This window comes from Prionailurus bengalensis, chromosome D4 (assembly GCF_016509475.1).
Source record: "Prionailurus bengalensis isolate Pbe53 chromosome D4, Fcat_Pben_1.1_paternal_pri, whole genome shotgun sequence".
NCBI classification, from domain to species: Eukaryota; Metazoa; Chordata; class Mammalia; order Carnivora; family Felidae; genus Prionailurus; species Prionailurus bengalensis.
The window spans coordinates 78,898,838-78,911,854 of record NC_057359.1 but is presented as its reverse complement, the minus strand read 5'-3'; the positions used below and the strand labels follow the sequence as shown (position 1 = coordinate 78,911,854).

Below are 13,017 nucleotides of genomic sequence, written 5' to 3'. Positions count from 1 at the left end.
GCCCGCATCAGCTGCCCCACATCCACCGGGGCACCCAGCGGGAGCGGGCCTGTGACTCACGCAAGGTCACGGGAGGTCAAGGGCAGTGCTCGCAATAGAACCAGCCTCTTCTTTCACAGGCTCTAAACCCCAGTGGCCGGAAGTTCCCTTCATGAATATTGGAAAAAAAATCAGTCCTCCAAATCATGGTAGTAGATATCCAGGGCTGTCTCTAGTAAATGAGGATTGGAGGTTTAGTCCTTGAACACGGGAGTTTTTACTTGTAATGTATTTATTGTCTGTTTCTTTTTTTTTTTTCTTTTTTTTTTTTACCATTTTATTTATTTTTGAGACAGGGAGAGACAGAGCATGAACAGGGGAAGGGCAGAGAGAGAGGAAGACACAGAATCTGAAACAGGCTCCAGGCTCTGAGCTGTCAGCACAGAGCCCGACGCGGGGCTTGAACTCACGGACCACGAGATCATGACCTGAGCCGAAGTCGGCCCCTTAACCGACTGAGCCACCCAGGCGCCCCTATTGTCTGTTTCTTTAGTGATTTTGGCAGGGGAGGCAAGTGCACTGTGGCTCAGCCAGTGGTAGGACAGAGAGTCAAGTGGATTCTCCAGATGTTGATAAAAACCGGGGGATTGATGAATGACCCTCCTGGGCAGCGTCGTAGAGCCGAAAAGGCTCATTTTAGCCCCGCACCATCCAATAAAAGTCCAGCACCATCCGTGTGTGTAGTTTTAAAGTTTTAGCAGCCAGGGGCCCGTGGGTGGCTCAGTCAGTTAGGCGTCCGACTTCGGCTCAGGTCCTGAGTTCATGGTTCAGGAGCTTGAGCCCCACATCGGGCTCTGTGCTGACAGCCCGGAGCCTGGAACCAGCTTCGGATTCTGTGTCTCTCTCTCTCTCTCTGCCCCTCTCCTGCTCATGCTCTGTCTCACTTTATCTCTCAAAAAGGAATAAGTGTTAAAAGAAATTAAAGTTTTGGCAGCCACACTCAAACGATGAAAAAGAAACAGGTGAAAAAAATTTAAAGAATACATTTTAATAACCCAGCCCGGCCAAAATAGTACTATTTCAACATGTAACCAATATAAATATTAGTGAGATATCGTACCACATTCTTTTATTCCTGCTGGGTCTTGAAATCCGGCGGGTGTGTATTTCATACTAACAGCACATCTCGATTTGGGCCAGCAATCTGGATTTCAAATGCTTCCCAGCCACGTGCGGTCAGTGGCTCCCAAATCGGACGACGAGGCCTGCAGTTCCAGCTGTGCCCTTTGCCAGCTTTGTGGTGCTGAGCCACCTCCCTAACTTTCCCAAACCTCAGGTTCCCCGCCCTCCGTGTGTAACGTGGAGACCATAAGTTGTTACTGTATTGCCACGAGGTCACGTGTGGAAAGCGGCTCTGTGGTTTCTAGGACACAGTAAATGCTCAATTAATACTCGGTTCCTCCCGCAGCTACACTGCAGGAGACTGAACGACGGGTTGGCCTCTGACTACTCCCTCGCTCCTCCCTTCCATGGACATTTCTTTTTCTCTGAGCCATCTGCACCCCTCACCCCTTCCCTTCCGTCAGGTGTCCGCTCAAAAACCGCTTTTCCAGAGGAGCTTTTCCTGAACACCACGGGTTTCGGGGAACAGCCTCGCTCCCAGTCCCCTTTATCTGCTTTGATTTTCTTTAGAGGCCTGCTCACCATCGCACATAGAGGTTCTGCCTCTGTGTTCACTCGTCCCAGCCCAGCGGAGAATACGTCCCCTGAGGGCCCTCGCTGGTGCTCTGCTCCTTTCATTTGATTTCCAGCTAAATATGTTAATGGATGAGTGAACGAATTCTTGAACATCTATAGTTCTTTGCTCTTAGTATACGTATAGCACGGAATTGGGATCCGCAGTTCTTTCTTGGTGAGGGCAGGGGGGAGAGGGAGAGAGAGAGAGAGACACCCACACCCACACGCACGCACACACATGCGCACACACACACACACACACACACACACAGATAAAACCTCATAGGACGTGTTCTCACCGAAGTCCCTGCCACCCTGTGTGCTAACCTGGGCACGAGCCCCTCACTCTGCCCTCTCCTACCCCCCTACCCCCCCAAGGCTTGTTTGATGCTACTTGTTCTGCTAGAATCTCCTTTTCTCTGTCTCTGCTTAATAAAACCTTACGTGTGGGGCCCCCGAGTGGCTCAGTCGATTAAGCTTCCGACTTCAGCTGAGGTCATGATCTCCTGGTTCATGAGTTCAAGCCTCACATTGGGCTCTCTGCTGTTGGCACAGAGCCTGCTTCAGGTCCTCTGTCCCCCTCTCTCTCTGCCTCTCTTTCTCTCTCTCTCTCAATAAATAAACTTAAAAAAATAAAACAAAACAAAACAAAACCCCAAAACCTTACATGCTATTTAAGGACCTGCTCAAATACCGCCTATTCTGTAGGATCCTTCCAAATCGCTGTGTTGGAAACAATGCCTGTACATCTATGTCTCCACCGAATATTTTTTGTTTGTTGTAGTTTTCATGACAGCCTATTTTATATTAAAATTCCTCTTGCGTGGGTATGATACCACCTCCCTTCATATGTTGAATCCCTAGAGGGTAGGACCTAATTTCAGCTGATGTGTGGTAAGGCTGGGGGATGTCGTGGAAACTATAAAGACTTTATACAAGGATATACATGGCTTAGGATCTTGAATCTAACACTCAGAAGTTGTGAACTTAGGAGTCATCCAATGTCTCCAAGCCGCAAGGTTATCATCTGTTAAATGGGCAGTTGTACACATCTCATGAAAAAACCTTTATTAACATCTAGCCTGTACTGGGTACATTCACTGCCACCAAGGGTGCAGACTGCTTTAGACCCAAGTATACAGTAGATGCTCAATAAATATCAGTCACAGGCCCTACTATTATCTTGGGCCTCTAGTACAGTTGGTACTATTTGGGGTCTGTTCCCATGAGTCCTATCGTCTTCATGATATGACATGTCTGTTTCACACCTACTAGTCCTTACTTTTGCCCAGCAAAACATCCACTTCTCTTAACACGCACCTTTAGAAACTTTCATTTCCAGTTTTAGTGTTCTGTGGATTATTGTGATTTTCTGAGTCAACAGAGATGTGTCCAGACGTCTTCCACGAAGCACTCATCTCCACTTGCTGGGATGTAAATTGTCTCAGTGACATTTACCGTCCCAATGACAGAGAAGGCTCAAACACAGCCACATGCATGTGCTGCCCTGCCCAGACAGTACGACAGAATGACCCCCAGGAGCTGGAAGACAGGAGCCGGGTCGTGGTCCTGTGGAGAGTTGAGTCAGCCAGGGTTTAACTTTTGCCCAGTTGACATTTGGGTCCAATGTTCTTTGCTGTGCAGATGTTCTGTACATTACAGGATGTTTAGCAGCATCCCTGACCCTGCCCATTAGATGCCTGTGGCACCCCCCTCTTTCGTGACACTCAAGACGTCCCTTGGAGGGGCACCTGGGTGGCTCAGTCGGTTGAGTATTCAACTTCGACTCGGGTCATGATCTCATGGTTTGTGAGTTCGAGCCCTGCATGGGGCTCTGCACTGACAGTGTGGAGCCTGCTCTGGGTTCTCTCTCGCCCTCTTTCTCTGCCCCTCCCCCCTCACGCTTTCTCTCTTTCTCAAAATAAACAAATTTAAAAAACATAATATTTGTTAAAAAGAAAAGATGTCCTTCAGGGGGGGTAACATGGCTGCCACTTGGGAAACACTAGATTAGATGGGTCAGCTGTCAGCTAATTCTAGGACTATGGGCTAAGAGCTCACCCTCTTACACACACACACACACACACACACACAAGCTCTGCGGTTCCACGGATAGGCTCTTCCTCTTTTGAAAGCTGCAGCCCTCTGCATCCTGTTTCCTTGCAAATGGCTGGCAGCCAAGCACTCTGTCATGGGCCCTCGCCCCGCACCCACTCCCAGCGGAAGCCCTGGAGAAGGGCTGAATGCGATTTCGGTGTATTGCAGCGCCTCCTGCCGGTCGTGCCGAACAACCGCCTCCGCCCCCTGCTTGCGCTCAGGTGGACGGTTTTGGCCTCTGGAGCTGCCCCTCTTCTGCCCTCGACACGCACTGCTTTGTTCGAGGCGCTGAACAGCACTTGAGGCCACGGGTTCTGGCGGCCCCCGGCTCTGCTCCCGTGCCTCTGTCCTTTGCCCCCGACAGCTGGGGCTTGCAGCGCCGAGCAGGTTTTTGCAGCTTCTCGTAATAACAGGGTGCAGTTGGGCGCCAGAGGGCCGTGGCCGCCTGGGTAGGAAATTCACATCTCTTGTCTGTTTGGTTTTTTTTACTTTCTCTTTCTTAGCTTTACTTTCTTCCCATTTTCAGCCGGAAGCGTAGACGACGAAGATATCCCATCTCTTCATGTTTACGCATGGCATTACACCTGACAACATGTTTATGTCTTCACCGTTTTTAATTTTTTCGGGGTGGGGGAAGGGGCGGAGGGAGAGGGAGAGGGAGAATCCCAGGCAGGCTCCGTTCTCAGCACAGAGCCCAACGCGGGGCTCACTCACGACTGTGAGATCGTGACCTGGGCCGAAAGCAAGAGTCGGACACTCAACCGACCGAGCCACCCAGGTGTCTTGGCTGTTTTTAAATGGTAGGCCTAAAAATCTGAGCTCCGGAGAAGGGAGGTGATTGTCCTGCGTCACACAGCTCGCCCTGTGTAGAGACAGTCTTTTAAAGGTTCTGGCCAGTTACGAAGAGCAAAGCTGACCCAGGAACAAATAAATATAAGAAAAGATAACTAAGGACTGATGTACAGTTTCACAGAGTGAGCAGTGAGAACCGTGAGGAAGGAACAAACACTTTTAGAGAGAACGAAAGACGGGAAATGATCCCTGAGGACCTGACCTCAGCTGGCTACTGAAAAATAAATAGGACTTGGCGGGGCAGTGGAGACAGTATGCACAAAGACACCCCCCCCCCCACCAGGATAGATGTGGACACGATCAGTGTCAACATTCATCATTGTCACTATCCTTCTCATCATTGATGCCATTTATTGAGCACTTACTAAATGGCAAGCCCTGGCTGGGACACTTTACAGAAGTTATGTCACTCCGTTCTCACGCTAGGGGCTACTGTTAACCACATTTTGCCGACAGGGGAAGGAAGACACAGAGATATGAAATGACTTGCCTGAAATGATGCTGATTGTAACTGATGGAACCTGGGTTCAAATCTGCCTTTCAAATAATGAGCGAGATAAGCTCTTCTAGAATGAGTGGGGTTGGGGGCACAAGCACTGTGCTAAGCTGATAATTAGAAAATGATGGTAAAGACGAGTGTCAAAAAGCTAAGCATGGCCTGTGGTCTCTGTTCTCTTCTCCCCATGAAGGGCCTCTGCCTCAGCTCTCCCTTAGTCTTAAACTTTTCTCCAACATGGCACCATTATGCTGTTATCAACGCTCCCCCCCAAAAAAAGGGAGGTGGGCAAAACCCCACCTAATCTCTTCGCCTTTATTTTCCCGTCTGAACCTCAGGGAAGTTTGAGGCTCAGAATCCTCAACAGCGAAACCACTGGCCACGTGTCCTTGGGGTCAAGGAGACATTCCACTGAGAGGTGTAGAACTGGACTTTCAGGAGCTCCGTGAACACTTGACCCGCAAGGTGTCCAGCCCCCAGAGCCATGGTCGCAGGCCATCCTCAGACTTTGGGCATTCCTCCGATGACGCAGAAGCCAAGCGTGTACTCACGTAGGCGTCTGTGTGAGACGAGGGGAGAAAAGAGCTCCCGTTTGTGGAGTCTCGATCACAAGAGGCAGGTTGTCCGTGGAGCTGCTGGGTGGGACAGACGCCTGAGTTCTGCTGCCACATCCCTCACTGGCTGTATGAGACTCTGGTTCTGCCTTCGTCCGTTTCCCTCGTCCTTCGAACACATACGCCTTGCATTCCTATGACGCGCCGAGTGCCACGGTGTAGGCATCGAAGCCCATCCTCTGTTTTGCCCTTGAGGCGGCTGCATCCCTAAGAGGCTAAGCATCTGTCCGTGTTCACACAATATGTGAACAGTGAAGCAGGAACGCGAGCCCAGATCTCCCCAGGTGCCGTGCTCTTAACCAGAAACATACTGGGTTTTGTAAACCTTGATACACTTTACTGTTATAATGTTATGAAGATGTTTTAACCACATTTTTTTTTCTTTCCCTGTGTCTTTCTCTTCCTTTTGTTTTATTTTCTCTCTCTCTTTCTCTCTCTCTCTCTTTTTTTTTTTTTTTTTTTTTTTTTACTCTTTCTCCTCAGGACTCCACAGAATGGAGCAAGAATGAGAGGAAAAAGGCCGGCAGAAAAGCATGAACTGGAGGTTTGTTGAGCTCCTCTACTTCCTGTTTGTATGGGGCCGTATCTCAGTGCAGCCCTCCCACCAGGAACCAGCTGGGACAGACCAACATGTCTCCAAGGAATTTGATTGGCTTATTTCAGACAGGGGGCCTTTCCACCACTCCAGGAGCTACCTATCCTTTGTGGAAAGACACCGTCAAGGATTTACAACCAGATATAAAATATACAGGTAAGATCTGGGTGAAGCTGGTCCCTGCCTTCCGCGCCTTTCATTCACAGGGTGCTTTCTGGCGTCCGGTGTTGGTAGGGCCTTGCCGCGTGGAGGACCGTCTGGGCCAAGGGATCGTGAGCCTTCAGCGGGTTGTTACTCGCCTTTTCACCTTGTTTTTGTACTTTGCACGAGAGATTGACAATGACAAGGAGAAGAGCAAATAGCTAACATTTATTGAGTGCTTACTGTGTGCCAAGCATGGTGCTTTACTTTGTATACGCCATCTCATCTAAGGTTTCGTAATAGCCGTCGGAGGTAGATTGCATTTGTTCTCTCCACTGTATGCATGAAGTAACTGATCCTCAGCTAGGTGAAATTATTTGCCTAAAGTCACACAGTCAGTAAGTGATGGGATTGGGGTTCAATCCCATCCATGGTCACAGAATTTGTAATCAACCGCGTCAGGTATAGGTGGTGTTGTTTGCAAATGCCACTGATGTACCCGTATCCTTCCCAAACATACTCACACATCTGGAAACAAGTTGGGACTGTCCACGGACAATGTTTTCTTGAGCAGGTCTGAAGTGGCTCTTGACTTTTTAGAATGCCATTCATCCAAAAAGGACTTAGCCCCACGTTTTTTTTTCTCTTTGAAACCATCTGAGATTCTCCCCATTCCGGGCTTTCACCCTCTCTTTGATTCTTCCACACCTCTCTACACTTCCATCTCTTTCGTTTCAAACCGTCTGAAATTAGAGAGTGCCTTTTTGTGTATCTTTCTTCCCTAACTAGAAACTCTTGGAAGGCAGGACCTCCATGCAATTCATTTTTGGATCCGATCCCTTGAGTGATTTTTTTTTTTTTTTTTTTTTTTTTGCTACGGTGCGTCAAAAGCGCACAATACGTGTTGTGTACTTAAATGAGTTGGAAAATGCCAAAAGCTCTCTAGAGGTATAATCTTTGTCTCAAGGTCAAGGAAGAAGGGGCACACCCTAACCCTCCTGGGCCAGTGAGAACAGGAGAGCTGGGGAACGCGGTGGAGGAAAAGGATGCTGACTGCATCAGGGAAGGCTTGCATTCAGGGCGTAAGTCTTCTTTGTATTTGGTATGAAAATAGACATGTCTCCCTTGCACATTTGGGGGCATTATGGATTAGGGATGTGAGATTCATGCAGCCTCTACCAGCTGTACCTGCCTGTGGCTTATGCTGAATATTCAAACCCTACTTTGGAAGTTGGCCCACTAGTGGCTGAGGTTCTGCAGCGGTTCCATCTATGAAAGAGTTCACAGATGAGCCTTGAAGGGTGCCAAGCAATCGGAGAGTTACTGGGGAGAGGTGCTCTGAGCCTGATGGGAAGCAAGACCCAAAGGAGCGTGGAGACGGGGTGGGCAAGAAAAGGGGGAAGGAACACAAAGGTGAAAAATTAGGGGTATTTCCTCTTTAAAAAGAGAAGCATACCAGAATTTTAAAAACGTAATTATTGGGGTGCCCGGGTGGCTTAGTTGGTCGAGCTGCCGACTTCGGCTCAGGTCGCGATCTCACAGTTTGCGAGTTCGAGCCCTGCGTCGGGCTTTCTGCTGTCAGCGCAGAGCCTGCTTTGGATCGCCTGTATCCTTCTCTCTCAGTCTCTCTCTCTCTCTCTTAAATAAAAAATTAAATAAATAAATAGCAATGTAATTATTGATTCAGAAGCCCATTCCTGGGGACAACTATTCCTCAACTACCCAAGAACAATAGTTGTCTGCCTAATTTCAGAGTTGGATCCTTAACATAATTTCTGGCAGAATGCAGCCATTGCTATCTGTGAACATGCATGAACCAAACATGGGTGCTTCCCTGATTACTCAGCAGAATGCACCGGCATCTGAAATTCCTGGTGCTCGGAAAGATGGAGGCTGGAGATAAAGGATTGAGGGGAACGGAGCAAGTAGCGGAGATCTAGGAAACACACTCTTTGTGTTTTGTCAGACGATAACTCCTTGGTTTCACATGTGGCTTTTACTCCCACTTGAGCCTCCTGAAGCCACCTTCAAGTTGGATGACTGGGGTTCAAATTTCCGTTTTAAAGATCAGAAGGTGACTGACCTGAATAGAGTGATGTAGCTGAGAAATGACGGAGTCTGGGGTGGAAACAAAGTCTGATTATAAATCCATAACCACGCCAATGAATACGGCAGAACTAAAGGCATCCGTTCATTATTTACAAATGTTTCTTAGCGACTGCTGTATGCCTGGCTCGGTGCTAAACAATGGGGCTGTGTTGGCTTGAAGATGAGTAGTAATGATACAGTAGGAGGGCTATGCTTGAGTTTTCGACGGGAGCTATCCTGCATGTTAGATGATTAACATATGTTTGCGATTGCTGTTGAAATAACCTAGACTTCCGCGGATACCCTGAGTAGAACCATAGACACAAACGTTCGACAGTGGCAGCCTTTAATTGAGCACTTAGGATGTGCCATGAAAAGAGGCCATTCAGTTCTCACAGCATCCTCTGTCAGGTGAGCAGTGCCTTGGCATTTTGTAGGTAGGAAAGCCAGGACTTGGGGAGGCGGAGTGCATTGACCCACTCGGTGGGACCCATGGACACATTCCTTGTGGTAAGGAACAGGATCTGGGGTCCAAACACAGACCTGCCTGACCCCAAAGCCCTCCTTCCAGCCACTGTGCTGCACGGCTGCCCCTCCCCCAAGTCTGGTGCCCCAACGTCGAGTGTGTCAGAGTTCTGAAGGGACTCTTGCAAACATTTTTCCTCCCAACCGCTTTGTGAACCTTTGGGGTTGGTTTTTGAGATGCTAAGAAGTGAAAGTTGCTAGTGAGGTTGGGGGTCAGGACATTTGGATACTAACTCTAGCTTTCTGGGCATTGGTCTTGTGACATTAGTCAAGCTCCCTCCCCTTCTGGATCCTGCTTTCTTCATCTGTCAAATGGTAGCCTTGAAATACATCAGTGGTTTTCAACCTGTGCTCTTGGAAATCTTGGGGATCGATTAAAGAAGTCGAAAAAGCCACTTTAGTGTGGGAAGATAGGCAAAGTGTGTGTGTGTGTGGGGGGGTGCTCAGGCAGGATCCCACCCCCCCCAGCTGTGCACAGTGCTTACACAAGAGAAGGTCTGACTCTGCTGTTTTCACGGTCTGATTTTACGTATCCTTTCCGTTGGATCCCACTGCTAAAGCAAAGTGTGCGGTCATCCAACAAGCTGATTTCTACCATGCTTTCTAGTTCTAAAATTAAGTATAAGATTTAACCAAGGTCACATGGTTAATTAAATGATGGAGTTCAACCCAGAAGTCAGGCCCCTGGTCATCTAGTTATTCCTTCCTTCCTCTATTTAATCTTCAAATAATTATTAAGTACCAGCAACAGGCCCAGCACTGTGTTTGGTGCAGATGATATAATGATGAGTACAATGAACATGGTCCCTGCTCTCATAGGAGAGACTGACATTGATTAAACATACATACACACACACACACACACACACGCACAATAAGTGCTACAAAGGAAAAAAGAGCAGAGTAGGTGTAACTGGGAGATCATTAATACTGTAAACATTGATCTGGAACCAGTTTCTTACATGCAAAGATTAGGTGGGGCTCCTATCATAATCTGCACGTGTACCCACATGCAAATGAGTACCCAGAGACATGGTGCCCATCCAGGCCAGGTTCAGATCAGAGCCAAAGCCAGCTAGGACATGCTCATCAGGATAATAGTCAATTGACACTTTGTCCTCATTGAGTGCTGCTTTGTGGAAACAGGAAACTGGTGATTTCCAATGTGCCTTCTTATGTGCTAATGTGAACATAGCGTATTAGACAATGGACATTTGCATCATGAAAGAAAGGCTTTCTCCAAGAATGCGCCATATTGTCTTATGCTAGAGACCCAGCTTTATTGAGATGTCTAGTCTTCAAGCTTTGGCCAGTTCACCCCACCCTGAACCCATGGCGGGCCCCAGGATGATCTGGGAGCTTCAGAAAGAAAAAAAGTCTGAGAGGAGGTCTGCTCTCTGCACTTAAGTGGGGTAAGGCCATTTCTTTCCTTTCTTTCCTCACGCATATGCACACAGAGGCTGGTTTCAGCTCATAGAATCATGGTGGGGAGTCCGTGCCAATGGCAAGGATGGGAACCTTTCCCATTAAATCCCAGCAGAAGTCTTCTCTCACGTTGTTTCACAAGCCAAGCAATAATATGTGTACAGGCAGTGGTTTGGGTGCACGAGGCACACGCTCTGTCATGCGTAAGTCTCAGCTGACACATGGAGGGAAGGCTGGGCCATTTCCTGCCTGAACCTGCCAGCATCGTTGAACTTGAAGTCAGGGAACCTGGATGCTGGCCCACCTCTCCTGCCTCCTTCGTGCGTGCTTTTGGCCAAATAATGGACGTTTTGGAGCTTGTTTCTTCATCTGTAAAACAAGACTGTTAGCGAAGGTGATCTTCAAGGTCCTTGCCTTTTCTGAAATTCCATGATTCCATGAAATAATGTCCCCTGAGGATTTAGCCTGGGGTAGTGGAGAAGAGTGGACTTGGAGTCTGGAGACTTTGTTTATTTTTGAGCCACTTTCTAGCTTTCTCGTCCTGGGCCGAGGCATTCATGCGTATTCGCTCATTCATACATCGGTTGCTGTAAAATTTAGCTGTGGTCATAATGCCATGAGCTGTGCTAACGATTTAGTGATCCCGAAATGACCAAGAGAAAACAGTGAGGCGCACACCCTCACGAACACACACGCATGTGCACAACCTGTAGTGCCCGGCCCCTCCTCCACCAGACTTGGAGTTGAGGGTGGAAGGTAGAAGAAACATACAAGTCGATAAACAAACAGTTATCGTTCCATGGATAGGAATGGGTAAGGAACGGCTCAGATCCTCAATTTTCTCCTCTGTAGAAAGGGATAATGATGTCTGGCCGACCTAGTAGGTCAAATGAGGTAAAGTTTGTGTAGGAGTGCTTTATGAAATTTAAATGTTCTTCTATCTACAAATGTTTTTTTTTTTTCATTAAGGCTCTAAGTCATCATTCTAAAAAGAAATCATTGATTTTCACTTTCTGCTAAGCCCATACATATATTAGTCATTAAATACTCACAGCCCTTCTGGGAGGGAAATACTATTATTGTCCATATTATGAATGAGAATACTAAGGCACCAAGAGGGTAAGCAAATTGTCCAGGGTCACACATCTGGAATGTGGCACAGCTGGGAGTCAGAAGCGGGCCTCTGAGACCCCACAAGAGCCCTTACCTTATGCTGTCATGACTCTCTCTGGTTTTTAGTTACCTGGTTCACCATCAAATACTGAGAAACTCCTTTTGCCAGTGGGCAAATTGCAACCTCTTTGAGGCTCAGTTTTCTCATTTGTAATATGGGGCTAATATTAAATGCCTTGTGTGCTTGTGGTAAGAAGTAACTTTGATATCAAACGTGTAGAGCTTGGGGCGCCTGGGTGGCTTGGTAGGTTAAGCATCCGACTTCGGCTGACGTCATGATCTCACACTCCATAAGTTCGAGCCCCGCGTCGGGCTCTGTGCTGACAGCTCAGAGCCTGGAGCCTGTTTCAGATTCTGTGTCTCCCTCTCTCTCTGCCCCTCCCCTGTTCATGCTCTGTCTCTCTCTGTCTCAAAAATAAATAAACGTTAAAAAAAAAAAACATGTAGAGCTTGAAATTTTGCAGGACCTGTATAAATTCGACTTGACCCCTTTACCTCAGAGGGCCGACTGCATTGCTAAAAATTATTTATTTTGTTCTCGAGACGATTTAGAAGTCAGTCTGCTCTGAAAAAGCTCCGTTTGCTCCAAAGATGTTTCCTGCCTTTTTGGATTTTATTTTCTGTTTATTTTTTTCCCTGACTTTGCAATCATCAGTAATGGGAAAATGTAGCAATTATTTCAGGGGCATACTTAATAGAAAAATTATAGAACCCTTTGTACACTTGGTTCTGGAGAGTCAGGGCGGAGGGGAGATACTGACAATGGCAGGCACTATGCCGCAAGAGGTGCTTTCAGATTGAGTGGTTTTCCCTGCAGGTTGCTGAGCAAGTGATTTGTGGCTTATGGTGCACCTTCCTTTGAGCCCAAAATAAGTACCTAAAAGTTGAATGTAAATCGAATCCTGGGAAACCAAGTCTGATTGCCTAACCATCTTGCATAGTTATTTCAGACGTGCATGAATCTCAGTTCTAATCTGATATCCTAATGGTTCCCTGACGTATTTCACAAAAATATCTATAGGAGGTTTTGCGGTAAAGCTACTTGGCTGAATGAATGGGGCTGAGGCTAGGTGGACGGTCTCCCTCAGATGAATGAGATGCGGTCCTTATCCAGAAATCATTCAAGAGTATCTGTTGGGTACCTAGGTATGCCAGATGCTGTGCACTGGCGAACCGATAAAGTACAAGGTAGAGTGGTCCCTGCCTTCTAGGAGCTTACAGACAAGCGGTGGCGAGGGAGAGGTCTGCCACTGCACCACTCAGGATGCTTGTGGCTGAACTTGAAAGGAAACCAG

The 13,017-nt window shown here is 47.6% G+C and overlaps 1 protein-coding gene across 3 annotated transcripts in view; it reads left to right on the top strand.

The window, feature by feature from the left end:
• BRINP1 (BMP/retinoic acid inducible neural specific 1) overlaps positions 1-13,017 on the top strand; it is a 175,520-nt gene that overhangs the window by 43,394 nt on the left and 119,109 nt on the right. For 2 of the 3 annotated variants that reach the window (XM_043566985.1, XM_043566982.1), the window contains exon 2: positions 6,259-6,526. In XM_043566985.1, coding sequence (XP_043422920.1) covers positions 6,309-6,526 — 218 coding nt within the window. In that variant the 5' untranslated portion in view covers positions 6,259-6,308. Of the gene's footprint in view, positions 1-4,101; positions 4,263-6,258; positions 6,527-13,017 lie in introns of those variants that run through there. The other variant, XM_043566983.1, reaches the window with a different exon arrangement.